Here is a 22,562-nt window from a genome sequence, read left to right as displayed (position 1 = left end):
CCACACCTCGTATTTGAATGAACTCCTCCTAGGCAAATACTCTGACAGACCTGAGATTTAGTCCCATAGTTTTGAAGACATGGCTGAGCAAAAGTTATCAAAAACGCAGCTCGATGTTACACCGTGTGGGCGGGGCATCGCCACAAAGGTGACCCTTCATCGTCATATGTGGGCGTGGCCACATGGCTCAGTAGCACCCCCTGGAATGAGATCGGCTTCCCTGTTTGACCTACAGACACGAAAATTGGTATGCATATGTATCACCTCTAGACAAGAAAAAAAGTCTCTTCGAGGTATCCTCTAAAACGCACAGGAAGTCCACCATCTTGAAAAAACTGCGCCATTTTGCATTTTTCACTCCCCGCACTTTTACGAACTCCTCCTACAGGATTTCTCCAACCCACCTGAAACTTGGTCTGCTTACTCTTAAGGCATTAGGGACCAAAAGTTATCAAAAACGCAGCACTTCATCACACGGTCTGCCCGTGGAGCCGCCACAAAGTTCACCCTTCGCCAACGCACAGGAAATACATGTATTTTTGGCTGTGTCTCCCACATACTTCATCCTATGTGGATGAAACTTTACAGTCCTGCTGAACATCAGACACTGCACAGATTGACATGCTGATATGCTACAGTCACTGCACCACCTACTGGCCGGAGGACCTGTCTTTTGTACATGTGTGTTTCGCTGTACTCTTCTGCCCTGCAGACCACAGCTCATGCCGGTACAGCTGGGAGAGAGGTCATGGGCCAATAGGGGAGGCGGTGGCTGCTGGTCCCACGAACCGCAAGGGCTGCAAGGGCCAGTCATCGCTGCTTGCAGCTTTAATTGTGATTGTACTGCTGTCCAAGCTTGTACCATGGATAATTGCCTTTGATATATTCTTCCTCATGGTTACAAATGATTTTGAGGGATGATGGTCGCTCTGCTGGATGGCTAATTAAATCTGGCTTTTAGTTTTTTTTTTCAAGTAAATCCAAAGTTTAAATGATCATAGAGTCACTGATAGTAACCTAAACACCTACACTGAAAAAAATATTTTGGGGCCCTGTAATTATTACTTCAATTATATATTTAATTCTACAAAGAAATAAGAATTTATTGCTTTTACTTTAAAATAGCAGTTTTTGATGAAGTGATTTACTTGGTGATTGTTTGTAATTATGTGTACTCAGTTTTGTATGTAAATTTAATTCTTCAATCCAAGTAATATTCACTAAAGAACGTCATTGGTTTAGTTACTAGATGTTTCTAAGTAAAGTGTAATGGGGTGAACTGAGTGAACCTGGCAACCTTCCCTGCACTTGGAGCATGACGTCAGAGCCCCTCCCCACATTTGAATCTTTCCGTCAAACAGCCAGAGAAGCTACAGTTGAACGAGGGCGGCGGACTTCATTGAATACATTTGGGAATTTCATGGATATGGAATCATAGAGGTGAGTTTTAAGCAAAATTTCTGTACTTTCTGTGGAGCTGAAGGCTATCAGGTATGTGATGGTCACAATGACCATATGAAGATGATCTTCTAGTAATTGTCTTGTGCTAACACAAGATCAAAAATCTAATTGTGGCTTATGTGTTTTCACAGGATGTCAGCCAAGAAGCAGTGACAGAGGACTGCAGGAATCACATCATGAAGATCACTGTCATCCATCCATCATGGCACAGAAAACCAACAATAATGTGTTATTATTGGACAGTTGATTTGGTGTTTTTACTGTTCATATTTAGAATTAAGTCAGATGACTACGTTTTTATGTTTGTGGTTATAATAATATGTACATATTTTAAATATATAAGTGTCAAATAAAAACATGTATTTCAAACATCCCCTTGCAGCAAATGTTTTGTTATGTTTTGGTAAATATTAAATTATTAAATTCATATTAGGTAGTGTATTATATACTATTAAATTTTACTTCATAATTACATAGAATATAACAAAGAAAAGGTTAGTACAACAACACAGAAACACCAGCAGTCTTTACTTGGGTTTTGTAATTAGATACAATAGTAATCTCAGTAAAAGTTACAAACTATCAGTGAGTATTGCCAAAGAAATTTACTTGGGTATTTTTTGTAAAAATAATTGGTTATAGTAAGTAAATGTTACTTAAGTAAAGATTACAAGCATTTTTTGAGTGCAATAAACTTGCCACAGTTTTCTTAAGTAAATGTCACTCCAAATTTATTTCAGTGTAGAGAGGGGAGAAGAAGAACAAGAAGTAATTTAATTAAATTCAATTCAATTATATTTGTATAGCATCTTTCACTGTGGCGAGCTAAAACTCCTATTTAATGGGAAGAAACCTTGAGCAGGACCCGGTTTATGGGATGGGACCCTACTGCTCAGGGCCAGCCAGTTAAAGGAGACAAAAAAGAGGCCGTAAGGACAGAGAGGATGAAGGAGACAAAGATGCAGCATACATTAAAGAACAAACATGGCAAGTTATTGTTGTTATAAGGCAAGCTAAATAAAAGCTGTGTTTATTTATATTACAGGTGATATATTGTAAAGTATACTAGTACTGCAAAGATGAACAATATAGACAGGTATAGACAATACATTAGATTTAGAGAGAGAGAGAGAAAAGATATTTGTGACAGAAGAACAAGAAAAAAAAGAATTGTAAATATAATCCAAACCCCTGCAGTATAATAAAATAAAAAATACCAAACGTGCGCATATGGCAGCAGGGGTCAGACTGTGCTTACACTGCAGTCTCTGTAATAACTTTGCCTCCATGTCATAACCCCTGTGAAGAAAAATCAGTCAACAATCCTGTTCCAATTGGAGTGAAATTTTGCTCACATGTTTCTTAAAGAACACTTAGGGAACAGTGAAGCAAAGGTTAAATCTGATGTTTGCATTATCTGTCAAAGACAGCCAAGGGTGATGAATCAACTCAATCAAAACATTTATCTAACAGATGTTGAATTTTTATAAGCTGAGTCATTCTGTTGGGATTCAAGTCCTCCTCACTGCAGGCTGAATAGGAAAGCTTTTAATCCATCTGTGTGCTTTAACAGTAAAGGAAGTGATTAATTGGGTCCTGAAATACCTCATTTCTGCTAAACATGATAGCCTCATTCATAGGCAAACTCTCACCGTGTGACCTTTTTAGCTTTTTAAATGCATCGACAAGAAGCTGACCACAGTCCTGGTGAAGGGAAACAACAAATCTGTGACTGTAACAAATGCAGACTAGTAAAATCTACACAGTGACTACACATGCCCCATGGTAAAAACACACATTAGAATTCAAGGAGTGCTCAAGCTTTGATTCCAACGGGCCAATTATCACAAAGATTTTCATCATGTACCTAGAGGCAGAGCCTGGCACAGTTCCATAGGAGGAGGGCCAAGCCTTTTCTCTTTTCTGTGAAATTGTAAGCTATAATCGGATAGAAAAGAAAAGAGAACCAAAGAGACAGAGGATGAGTGATAGAAGGAAATGAGGGGAGAGAAAGAGAACGAAGAACTGGGGAAAACCAGAGAGAAAAGCAATTATCTTCCAGCATCCGGATGCTATGACAGCAGCTGACAGGCAGGGAGAGCTGCAGCTTATTGCTAAGCTTTCATCATGGCTGTCTAACACCACAACCACGTCCCTCCTCCCCCCTCCACCCCACTGGCTTTCTCTTCTCATAATTGCTCTATGTACACAGCAGCAGAACTTCTCAGCCCCCCTCAGCTACCTTTGGTTACAGCACAAACAGCAGATCTGCAGTTTGTGTGAGTGTGTGTACATGTACTTGAATTAGTGTTTGTTTTATGTGCAGTTGCATGATGTTTGTGTTTGTGTGTGTGTGTGTGTGTGTTGCTTCTCTAAAAGGTTGCTGTGCTCAAGTCCCCTTAGTGCTATAGCCCTGTCAAAGCAGATGCCTCAGTGCTCCCTAAGAGCTGTCCATCTTTTCATTTCAATCAGCAGCAGCGACAGGGGGGGGTTGCTACTGAAGTCTCTGCTCACTTTTAAGGAAGAAAAAGGAATGTTTAACGCAGCCTAATGGAAAACAAGCGAGCAAACAATTATTTTTATAAAGCTGCACTGGCTTTTAACTGACAACAGGAGATAAAGTACTGCAGGCTAATGTACATGCAAATTGACACACACTAACATACAGTACACATGCATAGACTTTGCAAAGCCTAAGCTGAGGTCTCCCTGGCCCCCACAGTCTTTCGCAGCACGCTGACCTGAAACATACATGAGAGTGAGGGAGACAGGGAAAGGTGCTAAATTAAAAATGATAGTCTCTTGATGGGCTGTAAGTAGTGTTATGGACTTGGGCTGGCCCTCCTATTATAAAAGCTTAATGCTGCTACTGTTGCCAGTCCTTCAGCCTGTTTAGACAGCCGCACAGCTCCCCTGATCCTTTAAAAGTCACACACATGGGGGAATAAAACAATAACGAATACAGTACAGAGAGGGAAAACATACAAAGAGCCATGTTTTTGTTACTCAAAACAATCACCAGTAAAGAGCTATGGCTCTGCTCTGGTGGATATGTAACAGAAATAGCTTTAATGGAAACTTTGATGAGGCCGTCAAGCTGATTTGTTTCTGATTGAAGTATCCCTATGATTTATCAACCTGACTTGTCATATTTGCTGTTTCTATTTTTATCCAATAATAATTATCTTGCAGACAATTTGCTGTTTTTCCAGAATAACAAATGGAGAAGGGTGATTGATAAGTGTGTGTCCTACAGTAGAGGGACGACAGCCCTCCATACATGGATGGATTGCACAAATGTAACTCACAAGGCTTCATGACATGCACTTAAGAAAAGGCCTGTTCACATGCTAACAATTCATTCACCTCTAATTGATCCCTTTGTGTGCACCAAAAAAGGCAAAATCTTCCTCTTTTTGCCTTTGATGTAAGGGAGTCTGGCTAAATTGAGGCTACTCTTACAGGATACTGTATGACCACTGTGCAACAAACTACAACATGCTATAAGCCCATCAGAAACACCATTAACAAGATTATCACAAACGTGCAGATTTATCATAAAAACACACAAAAATGAATCAGTGTCTATCAAAACATACATTCATCAAGCAGCTCTATCACCTATAATAGAAAGACTTAATGAGTAAACAAAGAGAGAGTGAATGATTCATTAAGATACTGCGCTGAGGTTAGACCCATTTGTTAAACAGAATAAACAAACATTTGAAATTCCATTCATCTAATTTATAATATATTCTTGATGGGTATTGACAATAAATTAAAAGTGACAGACAAAATAGCTGTTAAGTTTGCACTCTAGCCTCAGCATAAATTAATAAATATTACAGCGTAAGTGGTGGTAGGCTAACCACTGCACACATTTTTAACACTATATGTAATTTGTTTTAAATCTTTCTTACTAATATGTTGGGATTAGAGACCTGGACCAACAAACACTACACATCACTTTGAATGGTAGGTTTATTTTGAACAGTAAGACAGAAAAATAACATTTCATAAAAGTTATAAATTAATTTGCATTTTCACAAATGAAATAAATATACTGCTCAAAAATAAAGGGAACACTTAAAGAACACAGTGTAACTCAATTATCAAGACAACCCTTATAAAGGAGAGGTTCTGCAGGTGCTGACCACAGATCATTTCTCTGTTCTCATCCTTTCTGCCTGATGTTTGCATTTTGTCAGTGCTCTCACCCCAGCATTTGGACTATACACATTAACAAAAGGAGAAGACTGCACCATCTATATCTGCCCTGACAATAAGTAAACGGCCTTTTCTCAACTTCTGCGGAAGATAAGGTTACTGCATTCAATGAAGACTTAAAAAGAATGGCACCGGTGTTAGTACCATGGCTAAACACAGAAGAGCCACCCCACTATAACATCCAGTCAGACAGAAACCAGCAGCCAACAGTAAAGTGATGAAGACACCAAGTGTTGCATGATCATTTCCTCCTCAAACGTTTAGTCATTTTCACTTTATTCTCTTTTCTTATTGTATTGATATGTTTTTTCAGTCTGAACCGTTTTCTTCTCATCCAGAAGGTCAAAACCTACCAGTCTCTTTAGAACATCGACAAACCAGATGAATTTGGCCTGAAAGTATTCACTGACTCATTTCATGCAATAAAAGATGTATATCCTCCAGGGAATAAAGCTCTGTTTACCTGCTCCCTTTACCCTGTGAGATTGTGTCCGACTCTGAGTCATACACATTTCCTCAGCCATTTTACTTCAACCTTCCTACTCACCTGCAGCCTATGAACTGCTCGGATCCCCAGCACCGCTGAGGCCTCCTCCCTCTCAGGCTGGCTATGCCTCTCTTCCCTCTCCCCCACATCCTCAGTGTGTGACCCATTGGTCATGAACACCTGTCACTTCAGTGACTGATTATCTTTCAGTTTGTGGTCTTTACACCCTAAACTCACAGCACATCACCCGATATGGTGATCCGCGTGGAGGGAGCAGACATCATCAATAAAGATTCCACTTTCCACCAACTGATGAATACAAAGCTACAGAGCCCCTCTTGTGGGATTGGATTAAAAAAAATAACACGTGGCCAAGAGATAGTTAATGTCTGGCCACGAGAAAATTATTGTCATTTCCATGCAGGGACTAGACTGTTTGTCTGATTGTTAACATGGACAAGTTTGAATTAATTTCGTTATTTTTTATTTTATGCTTGGGATGAACTACGATGACATACTTAAGTCACTTGCGGTTAGGCTCATTACTACGAGCAAGAGACACTTGGCTGCTCAGAATTTCGTGTTATTAAAACTGTAAGTCCAACATTAGCTTAAACATCACTTCATTAAACTGTCAGTTAACGTATAACGTACCATACTACATACCCTAACATAATATACCATAACATGCCCTAACATACCATAACATTGCATACCCTAACATAATATTCCATAACATAACAGATTTTTCTGCTGTTTAACCCCTCCAACAGTTGCTTCCCTCTGACGTCATCACTCTGTGACTTTGTAGTTCTTTTCTAACACCACACAAATGGCATGGGCTTAAACGCAAAGACTATTCTGATGTCGGAGAAGTAATAGATTTTATTATTCACCAGCTGGATGGACCTGGGAAAGTAAATGGCTACGTGTGGATGTACAACAAGTGCTTAAAGAATACATGCATATGAAGTCCTGTAACTTGTCCATTTTTTTATAAGAATGCATATTGCACCCTGAGTAGAGACTTTAACAGTCCCTCAAAAACTGGCACCAGATCCGCGCACCCAGAATTCAGGGTTTTGTTCCTGCGTGTCAGCCAACTTTGCAGACCCACATAAAAAGTTCATCAATATAAAAACAGATTTCTTCGTTGCCTGGTATTTTGGGCCAAAAATAAATAAGGCAAAAGAAAATCCCAAATCCCAAAAACAACCTTTTTACCAGCTCAATCAGTGGTCCTAGTCTAGGACACTCGACAAACAAACGTGCAAGTGTTTCAATCGGTGAGCAAAACACACACTCCTCTCCCACCCCAGGGTCCATGCGTGCTCTGTATCTGTTCGTAGTTATTGCACCATGTACAATCCTCCACTGGAGGTCTGCTGTCTACTTCTCAATCGGCAACTTGTACAGGGACCCCCAGTTGCCCTTCAGGAAAGTATCTGGGCCAAAGAGCTCAGTGGACCGGAGATGGAGGACGTGCTAGAGTCTCCAGGAAGCCATTGCAGTAGCTCTTCAAAAGTCCACATATCTGGAGTCTGATTTCATCCACGTTGGAATTTAAAACCCTGCCAGGCCTACAATACAGAACTGTAAAACAGCGTAGGTCCAGACAGTTTAAGATCTGCACTCTGTACCAGGAAAAGTTGTTTTTCGTAGTCCAAACACCCAGCTCTCATGAGCAGCTGAGCTGTGTCTAGCTAGCTTGGACCACTATTAGAAAGGAACTATTCCACTCTCTGCAGTCTAAAAGCAACAATTTTGGACTTATTGTCAATAAGACCTTGCCCACCCTCAGCTACAGGTAGGTACAGGGCTGCTTCCCGGATCCAGTGTGTACCAAACCAGAAAAAGTTCAGGATTTTCCTCTGGATATCTTCTATCTTCTATGAAAAGAGTCGAGGCAACCAAGTTATTAGCAACCAGAATCCTTCCTCTATAAGACAGCTGGGGTAGCAACTATTTCCATTTAGACAACAGAGCGTACACTTTCTCCCTGTTTCCCTCCCAGTTCCCTAATTTGTACACCTCAGTGCCCAAAAAAAAAACTCCCAATACCTTCAACCCCTCTCTCTCCCATTAGAGACCTTCTGGCAGAAAGGGCACTGCCTCATCCCTCCACTGACCTAACAAGAGTGCCTCACTTTTTGCCCAGTTTAGATGCCCATGCATCTAAACTGGGCTGGACATCCTCCTGGATACACAAAGATATTTACATTATCTGTGTGAGCAGACAATATTAAGGAATGTTAAAACCTGCAGGACCCATGCAAAGAAAACCCTCTGAGCCGATCCCTCAACCTGCACAGGTTGAATTGCCAGACTATACAACCAGACAGAGATGGGGCAGCCATGCCTTATGCGCTGCTGTACAGAGATTGGCCAGCTCAGCCCAGCCCCCATTTTCACCAAACACTGTGCATTGCAATAAAGTACATTTAACCAACACACAAACCCATCACCAAAGCCAAAAGCCCTAAGCATTAAGAACAAGTAAGAGTGATTCACCCTATCAAATGCATTTTCCTAGTCTAAAGAGTCTAAGAGAATACCAATATTAAAATTGTAACAATTGCATACATCATTGTTCATAACATTCCAGTCCAGAACACAATAGCTCTGAACCATATGAATAATATTTAGCTAGTATTTCTTTCAGTCTGTTACACAGTGTTCTAAACAGTATTTTAAAATCTGAACAGAGCAAGGCAGCTGGTCTCCAGTTCTTTAAAAGTGCCAAATCCCCCTTTTTGGGCAGCAGAGAGAGTATTGCCCTCTAACAGTGGTAATACTTCCCCCTGGCAGCCTTAGGCATGTCATTAACTTTCTCTCTGCCACCGATCTCTCAAGGTTTAAAAAAAAATTAAAGCTGCAAGCAGCATTGCGGGCCCTCGCAGACCTTGCGATCCACGGGGCTATTGCTGTCTTCTCTCCTATGCTCTTGTCTCCTATACTCTCCTGTCCTATGCTCTGTTTTCCTCCGATTTGCAGAGATGTACAACAAACACATGTTTACAACCAAACTTTCCTGCTACCAGTAGGTGGCGCTATGACCGTATCATCCTATTAGCATATATATCTGTTCAGACTCGGGTCCATAGCAGTAGCTTAGCATAGCAGTAGTAGTGTAAGATTTTGTCCACATTGCATGAAGTATATGGGTAGTACTACATAGAATAGAGCAAGTTCCTTTGTAATGGCGAATGGTCAAATTTGAGGCCACGCCCCCACCACACGGTAATACTTTTGAAAGAGTTTTGGAATGCGTCTATTCCCTATGGTGTCCTGAGTGGACACAGTGATTTTCAGCTCAATTGCATGAAGTATGTGAGGCGTGAAAAGTTTTGAAGCAGGGTCACAAATAGCCAAAAAATGGCCACAAAAGTCAAAATGGCGGACTTCCTGTTGGGTTTGGAGCGGGGGTCCAAGAGACTTTTTTGTGCGTCTTGGGGTGATACACATGTGTGCTAATTTTCATGATCCTGTGTCAAACTGGCCAGCGGGGCTACGTGTTAGGGCAAAAAACACAGGGAGTTCCTTTGTAATGGCGAATGGTCAACTTTGAGGCCACACCCCCACCACACCGTAATACTTTTGTAAGAGTTTTGGAATGCGTCTATTCTGTATCGTGTCCTGAGTGGACACAGTGATTTTCAGCTTGATTGGATGAAGTATGCGAGGCGTGAAAAGTTTTGTAGCAGGGTCACAAATCGCAAAAAAATTAACAGAAATTTCAAAATGGCGGACTTCCTGTTGGGTTTGGAGGGGGGGTCCAAGAGACTTTTTTGTGCGTCTTGGGGTGATAAACATGTGTGCCAATTTTCGTGACCCTACTCAAAACAGGCCACAGGGGCAGGCAGAAAAACCTATGAAAACACAACATTTTGTGTAGCCAGTAGGTGGCGCTCTGTCAAAGCCTCAATATTGTTGTATAGATGTGTTTAGGGTCAGACTCTGATCATACATGTGACATTTCGTACAGATCGGACAGAAAACGAAGAAGTTATAGAGACTTTCTGTGTCCTCAGAAATGGTCAAACTTTGAGGCCACGCCCCGGCCACGCCCCGGCCACACCGTCAGACTTTTGTAAGAGTTTTGGAATGCGTCCATTCGGTGCTCGGGCCCTAAAAAAAAATAGTAATCCTAAGGGTTTCAATAGGGCTCTTGCACCATTCGGTGCTCGGGCCCTAATAATAATCCTAAGGGTTTCAATAGGGCTCTTGCACCATTCGGTGCTCGGGCCCTAATAATAATCCTAAGGGTTTCAATAGGGCTCTTGCACCATTCGGTGCTGGGCCCTAAAAAAAGAGCTTGAGGCATCCATGTCCTTAAGCTGAAGGAACCGGGATCAGTTAACCCTCTCTTGCAAGAGTGAGCTCAACTCCAACCTTCCAGCAGAGGGTCAGTGATGTTGTTTGCACTCCTATTCAAGCCTTCCTCGATGCTCTTATTATCTGACTCCAAGTCATTAATTACCAGTTTTATCATGGCAGAGGAATAGGAGGTGTAATGCTGGCAAAAATATGTGTTTGTGCCTTTTCCTTTTTTTTCCTTTTTACCTCCCACCACAACTTAAGGGAACAAAAATGAACATTTTGGGAACAGCTACTTCATCCATCCATGCACTGAAATTTGTTCCATGACTAAGCCTATAGGCACCCTTCTACCGTAGGCCCCACTCGGTCTCATCTTGTTTGACTGTATGTGTTTCTTGTGAGAACAACACATCAATCTTTTTTCTGATATCTCAAAGATTAAAGCTCTTTTCTGTCTATCCCTCCCACCACTTATATTAAGAGACCCCAATTTGAGGCTTCTCAGAGATAGGCCAGAGAAGGAAAACAGACAGATAGAAGCAATTAGAAAACAGAGGAGAAAGAAATACCCAAGGCTGCATCATCATTTCACTTTCACCCTTTGGGTTTTACTAGTGATGTGTTTTTTTTGGACGGAAGCACTTTTTCTCATTTAGCAGGTCAAAACCAACTTGTTTTTTAAGAAAATTTACTGAATGTATCAGTGTCCCTAAAGTAACCTTCCACTTTGACAGATTTTTTTAAAGGTTTCGTCAAAAACAGATTTATTCATGCTCATGCTGGGTGTCTCAGAGATGGATGCATTGTCCAACTCATATTCATCTTCCATATCCCCCCTTGGAACACATGAAGCCTGGCTGTCACATAGCAAGCTCTCATCACTGAAGGCCACTTCTCATCAACCAGCCCTGTTGCAATGTTGTTGTCTACAGCCTGAGAGGAGCTCAGACTAACCTCACCTGCAGACCCCTGCCCTTTACCCACACTCATCCATAGTACTGTTACCCCCGAGAGAAGTGGACCTCTTCACTTCCCTAACAACCAACACGTTATTTGTGGCAGTCTCCGGAGCTGATGCTCCCATGGAGGCATCGGCTGGGTGCAGACCCACCAGCTGCGGAAGCAGCCACATTCCTGCTGCTTGTGTGGACACGCAAACCATTGATGCCCCACATCACCACATCAAAACACTTCATCTGTCCTGAACTCACATACGCCATGTAGGAGACGTCACCCTGTTTGACATAGAAAGGCACTTTCAAAAGTCTTTGTCAGCGAGTCTAGAAACATGAACACCTGTCTCCTCATAGACTGGACATCCTACAGTTTGGGGTCTTTACACCCCAAACTCACAATTTTAAACTCACTGTTAAACTCCAGAAGGGCTTAGCTCCTACTCAAACAACTCATTTGGAATGAACGGTGGAACACATGGTACATATGGTCCATCTGACGGAACTATGTGTGCACCGTGTCAGATAGTGGAAGGAGGCGTCACAGACGCCATACCTCCTGACAACAGGAATACAACAAATAAAGAAACCGTCTTATCTGATAATGCAGGAGAAAACAGTGAAAACAAGAAATGAAAAACAGACCAGAAAACCAGTTTAAACTCCGCCCCACCACAACTTACACTCACGCTCACACTAACTAGAAACACCAACAAGAGAAAAGGAGATCACTTGCAGTGAACAAATAAATACAATACAGCACAGATATCAGGAGCTGCATTCTCACTATGCTCACAGTCCAGTTCCCTGAGGATGTTATATAGATTCTCCTCTCATTACCATTACTAATGTCACCTTTGACTTCATGGCCCCAAGCAGACACACATACACATACCAAAGTACCTCGTTAGTACACTCATCTGCTCTGTCTTGGCTAAAGGATCATTCTAAATCCAAAACCACAAACATCTATACACATATAACTGAAAACTCCACGTGTTAGGTTTAGCAAAAACAAGAGAGGAAACAATGAGCCAGTAACTGGATCATCAGGAAAATCCATTTGTGTGGGGATGCTACTGATAGGTCTGAGGATGGAAAACCCTGATAAGGCTGCATATGTGGCACACGAAATACACACGCTTAAAAAAATATAAAACAAACTGGGTTCTAACTTGATAAAATTGAATGTCCTTCTGTCTGGCAACATTAACAAATCGTGAGATGAACTGAAAAAATGTAAATTCTATTAACCATTGTGTTGTGTGTGTGTTTGCGTGTGTCAGGAGTGGGCCCTGTTTAGCAGTCCTGTTCTGCTGCAGGGTCACCATCTCTGCAGATAGAGAATCATATTGTAGTGAATACAGTAAACACATTCATCCTTTTAGTTCCACTCCATTTGACAGTGCTGATTATGCAAACTCTGTTTGTAGTTTGAAAATATCTGCTTTCATCTGTATGTGCGTGTGTCAGCCAGGCCATAACACACATATAATCAGAAGATGTGCTTTGGTGAGGTGACACTTCTCTATAGTTTGATGTCTCGCATGCGTGTGCGTACATGAGTGAAAATATGACAAAAGACATGCTGATATACATTTACATGACACCAAGAGTTCAGCCTCATGACATTTTGATACAGCCTGACAAAAAGAGACATTAGATTCACAAGGCATTTAAAATATTTGAGATCATCTAGTTTTCAGAAAAATAACAGCATGAAAAATTGACACCATGGTTATTTGTATTATCAAAAATAAATCGGAATGTGCTGTGAATATCTCACCGCAGCTCTGGGAAATCATGAGGATGCAACTATACAACAGACACTGGCTTTATCAGAGGCCATAGTCATGAAAGTTCTTACCAGTGTGGTAGTGCAGCAACAGGTTCTCTCTGTGGTCTCCTACAGTCATGGGGTTGAAAGACACAGTCACCTGCATGCCTTCTCCGACATCAAGAGTTCCATTGGAGGGCGTCACCGAGAAGGGCCTGGAATTATAGGTTAATGCTTTAGAGACTATGAGAAGAAGTGGATGACTGCTTCTATGTCTAATTTTTCATGAAGTTAGTACACCCTTTTTTAATTCTGTTTTTGTAGAAGCCGAGTTAAGTTGCTGCCAGACAGTCACATGTCACATTAATACTGAGCATGCTCAGTGAGGTCTGTAGGCTCTGACATGCAGCTCTTGGGTCCAAATAGTTTGAAATGGTTTTATAAGTCTTTCCAGATTGATAGAGGTCTGTACACCTGCCGATGATCAATTCATCGAGGACTGATCATCAGCAGCACCTGCTATAGCCCAACTAATTAACTCCTACCGAAGCAGTAAGAGGGGACGCAGTATTGAACACATGTTTTTTTCTTTTCCTTTTGGCTTTATTTTAGATAAATCATTATATACAGTTATGATTATATGTTGTTTCGAGGTTGTATTTACTTAATACTGATACCCATTACAATGTTTTCACGCAAAAAAACACAAAATCAAAAGAGGGCATACTTTTGAACAGGACTTTCTGCTGTATAATAAACACAGTAGCACAGAGCCCATATTGGCAGTACTCTCACCTCTGTGTGTGCAGACTGAACTTGGCCATGCTGTTTCCTATGTTGCGGACAAAGTGAGTTTTCTCTGTGCCAGCTTTCACGGCACAGACGGGTAAATGAAACTCATCTTGAATGTCTAGAATGGCACGTGGCCCAATGGCATGTATTGGGACCTCAAAGCGTTCCCTTTCTGTCACACAAACCAGTCTATGGTGGTAGTCCTGGAAGAAGAAAGACAACTCTGTGAACTGAGTACTACACATAATAAGCTACAGCCAGCATGCTAACCTTAGCTTGCTTGTTCAATCATGTTATTAATTGCAAAACACTTAGGCATCACACTAGTTGACCATTAAAGAAATAGCACATGTGTACGTGTGTTGTGTAGAAGTAGCATTGGTTACTTTAAAACATTTAATTCAGTTCAATCAGCATAATGAACGGCCTACATTATAGTTTTTCAGTTGCAAGACAACATAGATGAGGTATAAAAGTGCTACACAATAGAACAGGACAACAGTAAAACTCTGTAGGCTTCAACTAAATCAACGCACAGGATGTACGCTTGTATTAAAAGACTTGTATGTGTCCATCATGGTAGTTTGTGATCTGATTACATTGCTTTCCCATAGAATTGTCCTGTATGGACATAGTGAGTGCATCATGTCCAAATTCTGACCTACATCTTGAATCCCTAAAGAGATTTGAAAAGAGTGTCAGCTTCTTATCTGAAGTCTAAGTGCAATACCATGGTACATCTTTGTGCCCTCTGAGGCTCACCCTAATGTGTTTGACTATTGTGTGAAGCAGTCAAACTGCACTATACCTTGCTTTCCTGTGGGGTGAAGATGACTGTGAAAGTGGTAGACATTCCAGGTGCAACCTTGCTACCTGCATTTTCTGGACCAACCACATGGAAATACTGGGAGTCCTGCTGCTCCAGTTTCACTTGCCGTAAAACCTTAAAAAACACACACACAAAAATATTTACTGCCTACACAACCAACATTGAACATTTCTTGAATGTCTTTGTTTTTCAAAGCTTATTTATACACACACCTTGTCATTGTTGAGAAGAAGCAGCGGTAGCTTGTAGGTCTGCGCAGGAATGAAGTTCTGGAAGACCAGCTTAGATGGGTAGGGCTGGAAAAGTGCTTGATCCATATCTACAGTGGATATCTGACAACACACATACAAACACAATTCCTCATAATCCTCTGTAATGCACTACAATATACTTAACTATTGCTTAACTTGTGATGAGTTAAAACACAGAATAATTAATATCATAATTTCATATTGATTACTAATAAACGACATGGAAGAATGAAGTGGTTTGATGTGATTACTGCACACTGCATCATTAGGTAAGGAATGTTAATTCATAATAGTTGAACAGCTCTTTCATGTACAGCGCCTCTCACCCGTAGATAGCTGGGATAGGCTCCAGATCCCCCCTCACCCTGTACTACAGGGTCAAGTCGGTTCAGAACATGGATAGATGAACAGCTCTTCCATGTACAGCTATTTGGCATATGGTCTCAATATTTGCAATATGTATTTATAGTGCAGTGGTTTGGAACCATAAGAAAGAAATGAGGTTGCATTCTTTAAGGGAGGCCCTGCCCCACTCCTGTTTTACCTGTGTGCACAACATACAGGTTATATTAAGTTAATAATTATAGTAAAGAAGAAAGACTTACAATTTAAATGTACACTAATTCAAACTTTAGACTTTATATCTAGACTATATACCCCCTCTTACTGCATTAAACTGAAGTGCCATAATATATAGCAACATTTCCTGGCATTCAGTATGACCTAAAAAGATCCTGCTGGTCATTGCTCCTACTTTTCACCTGCTGTGACCTAAACTAGAAATTAGACATTCACATTTGCATATTTGACAACGTAGCAAAAGATTCACAAGGTGAGATGCAAACTGAGGGAACATTTCAACGGTTTGATAGCATTTCTGCTTCAAGCTCTTGTTAAACTCTCCTTCTGAAAGTAGAATTAAGTAACATTGGTTGCCCTCTGCCCATCACTTAGTGCCTGCCTGTTTTAGTTCAATGTAAATTCCTTATGCACACAGTCCGTGCTTTGTAGCCAGCGGTAGTAATGATTTAAAATAATAAGAAGTTTAAATGGATTGTTGTTTTTGTTTCTGGTTTAAGTTAGTTTCACTTCCAATAAGCCAACCACGTGACAGAATTATGGACTGAGGTAACAAGAGCCAACAGTGTGTGTTAACAAATGCACTCACTTGAGGTCTTTTGACATTCTGTCAATATCAACTGTTGATTCCAGTGTTTTTCCCAGACTCAAATTTTTAAGGTGCACTCCCTGTGGGTTTGATCTCATAAAGATGGAAGTCAGCAGCTGAAGTTCTGAAACTCCTGTCTGACTTTTGTTTTCTGCTGCTGTCATTGTGTCACTGATGATTTTACCAGCCTCTAGTATGCACATCAAATCCACATAAAACCACATCATTCTAGTTATTAGTGTCAGCTTTCAGCATCACTGTGCCATCTGCAACTATTCCTGCTGGGATGTAAGTTATTAATCCAGTGAGGATTTGCATTTACTTTGTGATGCGCCGCCATGTCGAGCAACTCCAGGACATGAGGCGGGTGCACCTCGGTGATGTTACTGAACCGCTCCTCTGTGGACTGCTGCATCTCCTGGGAGAAAACCGATGGAGTCACCTGCAACCACAGAGCAGCACATGCTGTTAGACTAACTGCACTGATAGCCTGTTTATGGTATCTTAAATTAGCAGTGACTGATACTACAGAAAACAGTAAAGAGATAATGAGCTCAACTTGAGGCGTTACAGCTGTACCATATATACAAGAGAGACCTGTATTAAAAACATTGGCTAATTTAATAATGTGCTTGATACTCTCCTGCTTCAGTGAGGACCATCAGTATCATTTTATGTTTAATACCTTCTCTCTGCACAATCCTCTAGCACCTCTTTATCAGTGCTCAAGAAGCAAAGAAACATCTAACTGCACTTAGCCTGTTTCAGGGTTAATTCAGAAAGGGATTTTTAGCTTCAGATGTAAATGAATTATGTAGCAGAGGGGGTTATTGTATATGCAATATTTAACAGCTGTTAGGTGTGTATTCATCATACACTGCGATCTATTATTCAGAGACAACAAAGTTGCTCGAGTAAACACTATTTTCTATAAAGCTATGTGTGTGAAATGATGTGGCATGTATTTACATGATAAATTTGAATCGTCATCAGTTAAGGTGTAAACATTGTGCTGCTTTATACACAAATGTAATGTATGTTATATAGAGAAAATGATTCCAGTCAACATTAAAGACAGATAATGAGTGATATATTGAGCTTTTTCCAATTTTGAGGAACTGTAAGTAAAGCAGAAGAGAGCAGAGGCCTAAAATTGCTGAGTTGAGGTCACTGCAACAAAACACTGCAGTCAGATATTGATTTTTGTCCCCTTTGAGAAGCCAAGGTAATTATTAGGACAATCTGTCATTGGAAGCAGGATCTTTAAAAGAATGGGATAATGTCCAATACGTAGGTCACAGGACATTTGGCCCCTTGTTAATTCACAAGGAAAAATCTGGGTTCTGTGTTTTGCTGTGTTAGCCTATACTTCTAATTCGGTGTGACTTGAAGCGGTCATGTTGCCATAATGTTTCACAGTTAAACCAGAAGTAGCAAAGTTAATTCTGGAGAGAAACAACAAGGATTCACTCACCCATCTTGGCTCGTCTTCCCTTACAAGTTTTTTATTGCAGAGCAGAGATACCCTCATTGGATATGTAGTGCTCATTGTGATGTGTTGATTGAAAAATAACCTGCAATGCAGAACAAAAACAGAGAAAGGTCATGTGCTGTGTCATCTCAGGAGGTTGCATTCTTCAAAGGATTTTTTTCATATCTTCCTAAAATTCAAATATTTTCTTCTTTTCAAACAAGAACTTCATCTGTTAAATTTTAAACCATGTTTCAGCAAATTAAATTCAGATATGCAGATTCTCCAGCAATTCAGAGCGATCCTTCACATCAGCATTCAAAGCAATGCTTCAGCTGCAGCAATCAAACTTGCATTTTCTTTAGGAAATGCTTTTCTAGTATTCATTTGTTTGCTATAGTCTTACCTTCCTGTAGACAATCTTCTGTTATAGACAAGTCTCTCACTGAAGCACTAGCTCTCCAGTCAAGTTGTTGCTATGGGTTTGTTGTGTGGCAACGCAGCTCTCCAGTCAAGTTGTTGCTATGGGTTTGTTGTGTGGCAACGCACTCAACAGCCATCCAATAAACTGTCGCCTTATTGGACAGCTGCTACTACAGCACAAACTTCCTATTTGTATTGAAAACGAGGAAATACAAGTAGAGGAGCTGAATTATTCTATAGTACAGTAGTATGACGTAAATGTATATATAATGTAGACTAGTCCAATATTCTAATGTTTAATATTATAGATGATACTGTTATTATTATTATCCTAATTTTTTCAAGGGGTCAAAGTTATAATGCCAACTGTTGTGTTGTTTATTCTGAGAGTACACAATATTCAAATGATATTTTATATCTATATCACTAGCTCTGTAGTTCAGCACTCAGAGATTGATTATAATTAATGCTGCTTTCATGTGTTTAAGAATATTTTATTAAAAAATAGAAAATAAAAGCATTAATTATATTTAATTATAACCTTACAATGTTCAAATATAGAATCTCTTTATTTGATATTTTTGAAGTTGTAAATATGACATATTTGAAGTTTAACATATCACAAAATTCACTTTGAAACTGTTCCAATTTTAAAATCTGTAGTTTTTACTTACAAACTGTAACAATTTGCCAGGAAAGCCCTATGCTTAATTTGAGAACATATAATGTACTTTTTGGTACAAATCTAACCACTAAGTGGTGTACATATAGTGTATGGTTTTCAAGCATCAAATCATTTTATCAAAATAAAATCAGCAAGTTTAAAGTCTTGAATCATAAATCTGAAGAAATACTTTCTGTATGACTGAAAATCATGTTTAAAAGGTAACAGACTTCTCATCAGCATAAGAGTAAGTAGATAATGACAGAACTTAACTTTAAAGTGAACTATTCCTTTATTATACACCTCCAGTTAAGTGTTGCAATTTAAGACATACCTGGAACTATCAGGTTTAGCTCAACTTGTTTACAGTACAAAAACCAGTGCAGTAAAGCTGAACATGTACAAACCGTACCAGACAATCTATCTAGTAAAACTTTACATCTTCTAAAACTGTCAGAATCTCTAACACATCTGCAGTGTGTATATAACATCCAGTGTACCTTTTGTGATATCATCCCTCAACATCACTGGAATGTCCACTCATGGTCAGCAAGGTCTGAGATTAGAGGGAAGACTCTGGGATTGACTGAGTACTTTGTTGCCTTTCTCAGGATTTATAGAAAAGACACCTTTATGAAAGAGAGAGAGAATAATCTCAGGTGGGATATCAAATGCCTTGCATTTTGTGATATTATAACAAGAAAGAAAATTTATCGTTGGAGGAACTCCAGTGCAGTCCCACTGGGTAGTGGGTAAACGATCTCTTTGTCGCTTCTGCTGTGGTATCTGAAAATTGTCTAGCCAGTTTGGTGCAGGTAGATAACCGCTGGTGTTGATGCCGGTGAGGTAGTGACCGAGGAGGGAGAGGAAAGAAGAGACACTGGAGAGGAATACGTCGGGGATGGAGTTGGAGTAGAGCAGTATGTAAAAGTACAACAAAAGAGATTTGAAATTATAAAACCTTTAATGTTTTGCTACCCAGTAACAGAATGTTGCGTGTTGATAAATTTAGAGATAGGGCTGCAAAATATTATAATTTCAATATTATTGCAGAGTACAGAGTACATGTGGTAGTGTGAAAGAATTTCTGCATCATACACTGACAGGAAGAAGTTAAACATACATATATTTCTCAGATATAGGTCGCTGAAATTAGACCCATTCCCTACAGTGTCTTCAGCATCAGACACACAGGCAGGTTCCTGTATTGTAGTGGGACTGTCACAATGAGCCTCCTGGATTAACTTCCAAATAACATTTTCTGACCAACGTCTGTGCTTTCTGGACATGTGAGAGGTAAAAGACAGATTTTCAAGCTACCTGACGCCCTGTGATGTGCTCCTTTAAGTGAGCAATCAGCGGTTTGGTTCCCTCACACTGGCGGTCAAAGTGAGACGGTGTATTTTATGTCGTCACATCCTGAATAACGTTAACGGCTGGTGTACTGTTGTAGTGGCGATACAAGCGCGCCTTTAATGCTGTATAGCCTGACAACACCTGCTTACAACGTGTACCAACACATTTAAAATATATCGGCGTTCACTGCGTGCAGTTTGCAACACAAAACATGAACGTTTTCTCCACTATGTTACAAGAACACATCTGGTGGTAAAATACACCGAGGTGCAATAACCATACACCAATGGCGCGATTAGCTTCATTAATCACATAGACTCCCGATTTAGCCCGCTGCTTTCAAAAACAGTCAAACTTTTTTAATAAAACTACTGCTGATAATACACTGTGCTCCTAAACACATCTAAACATGTATTACACGTTTCAGGCTGTTTAGTTAAGTTAGAGTCTGCTTAGTTAGACGTAAAGCTAAGCAGACATCAGCACAACGTTCACATTAGCTGTCTGCAGTGCAACCCTCTTAATAAACTGAATAAATCCAATTCATAAAACCTATTCTGTCCTCACCACGATGCACAGAATTGAGGTTAGACAGATAGCAAACAAAAAAATATTCCAATAAACCCAGGTGTGGTTCAGGTGTGACTTTTCTGGGTATTGCTTCCTTTTTTGTAAAACTGAAAACAGATATACATACAAAACAATGTTAACCTTCAATAAAATGAAACAAATGTACATAATTTTACATGAAATACAACCACAAAGTAAATATTTTCAACTGCACTCACGGACAAATCTAGTCCAAGGCTTCAGCATAAGAATAACTGGCTTGCATGTCTTCAACTGAACTTCACATGTGACAAAACATCAAAGGCAAAACTAAACAAGCGGTTCAACTAAAATACTCCACTAGGAGGCAGCAGTGAGGAAGGAGTCAACACAATACCTTTCACTTGATTTGCTTACTTATCGAGATAACTGAAGACAGGTTCAGCTCCTGGCTGTGGCAAATTCTTAAAAATCCAGACCACTGATGAAGCTCCTCCGGTGAAGTCTGTGGACTTGAATGGTTGCACACAACCAAACCGGTCTGGAGTTCGGTTAGTAGCTAACGAGGAGCCTGTTTTTTTTTGTTGTTTTTTTTTAAACTTTATTAGATCAATATCAATAAAGAACAGTGCCAGGGCGTTACATATACAAACATATTATTTTTACAATAATGAGAAGCCTGGTGACACGAGGTTGGACGTAGTGTCAGAAACAGTACAATGCGCTGATTGGCCTATTTGAAATAAGGCGCGTTAATGGCAACACATGCACAATCTCCAAACAGTAGGAGTGAAATAAAACATATATTAAGTCAAGATGCTTTTTATTACCATGATTTCATTCAAATGATGAAACTGAATTTACCTCTGGATGGCAACCAAAGAGCTGAAAGCTGCAGGCTACAGGCAGAACAGACTGTAGAATGTTTTAATAAACAAAAATATAAAAATATAAAATTTACTGTTAACACTACTGCTAAGTGCCCAAGGAACGTTTGACCATACTAAAGGTTTGTGTCCCAGTTTTACAAACTGCCTGCATTTGGACATGTATAGGCTTATTGGACAGGTCTTCTACAACAAATAATATTTCAACATATTCTTTGAGAAATTAAGGTATAATTTTGCAGAATTTATAACAGTTTTATACTGTAAATGTCAGCAAAATCTTTATTTTATGCAAAATAATTCCATTAATTTTAGGGTAATTATTGTTTTTTTGACTTAATGGTATTTTCCCATAATTTGACCCTTTTTTATTTTCACAGAAAAATTCTGTTTTCTACATATTATGACTGTAAATATTAAAGTTATATATTGTTTCTTGATTTACAGTGATTCACTGTATTTACTACGGTGATATACTATTTTGTATTTTACGGCCTTTGACTGTTGCTATTTGACAGTTTTTTTACCGTAACTTCTACAGACTTTTTTTACAGTGTAGAAATAAGCTATTTTTTGTAAGCACAGCTAGGACTCTTGGTATCCCTGGTTCTAATTTTACAAGACTGATAAATTGACTTTTAGTTTAATTAAAGCAAACAGTGGAATTCTTGAACTTAAGGGAGGAATAATGTCTCTAAACCTATGACAAACAAAACAAGATACCAAAAAAAGACAATTAGCTTGTTTCAAATGCACATTATCTCACCCTTGCATACAAAACCACCACTGACACACAGCACCGTGTGTGTGTGAGTGTGTTCAGGAGGGTCATTAGGGGCAAGTGAGACTACAAAAGGGATTTGAAAACCCAGTGAGCATGATGACAGCACAGATTTCTTTTCTTCCCACTTCCTCAACTTTTAAAAACCTTTTATCCTCTTTGAGTG

At 39.8% G+C, this 22,562-nt stretch overlaps 1 protein-coding gene across 1 annotated transcript in view; it reads right to left on the bottom strand.

Annotated features, from left to right (window-relative positions):
- hydin (HYDIN axonemal central pair apparatus protein) overlaps window positions 1-17,814 on the bottom strand; it is a 65,140-nt gene extending 47,326 nt beyond the window's left edge. The window contains exons 1-6 of the mRNA XM_028408739.1: window positions 17,740-17,814; window positions 16,588-16,707; window positions 15,059-15,178; window positions 14,826-14,960; window positions 14,021-14,220; window positions 13,316-13,440 (exon numbers count right to left, since the gene is read on the bottom strand). Coding sequence (XP_028264540.1) covers window positions 13,316-13,440; window positions 14,021-14,220; window positions 14,826-14,960; window positions 15,059-15,178; window positions 16,588-16,707; window positions 17,740-17,814 — 775 coding nt within the window. The remainder of the gene's footprint in view (window positions 1-13,315; window positions 13,441-14,020; window positions 14,221-14,825; window positions 14,961-15,058; window positions 15,179-16,587; window positions 16,708-17,739) is intronic.
- Between the last annotated feature and the right edge of the window lie 4,748 nt (window positions 17,815-22,562).

This window comes from Parambassis ranga, chromosome 6, assembly GCF_900634625.1.
Source record: "Parambassis ranga chromosome 6, fParRan2.1, whole genome shotgun sequence".
Taxonomy (NCBI): domain Eukaryota; kingdom Metazoa; phylum Chordata; class Actinopteri; family Ambassidae; genus Parambassis; species Parambassis ranga.
Note: the sequence above shows the minus strand (reverse complement) of the source record. Positions and strands in the feature narration are given on the sequence as shown.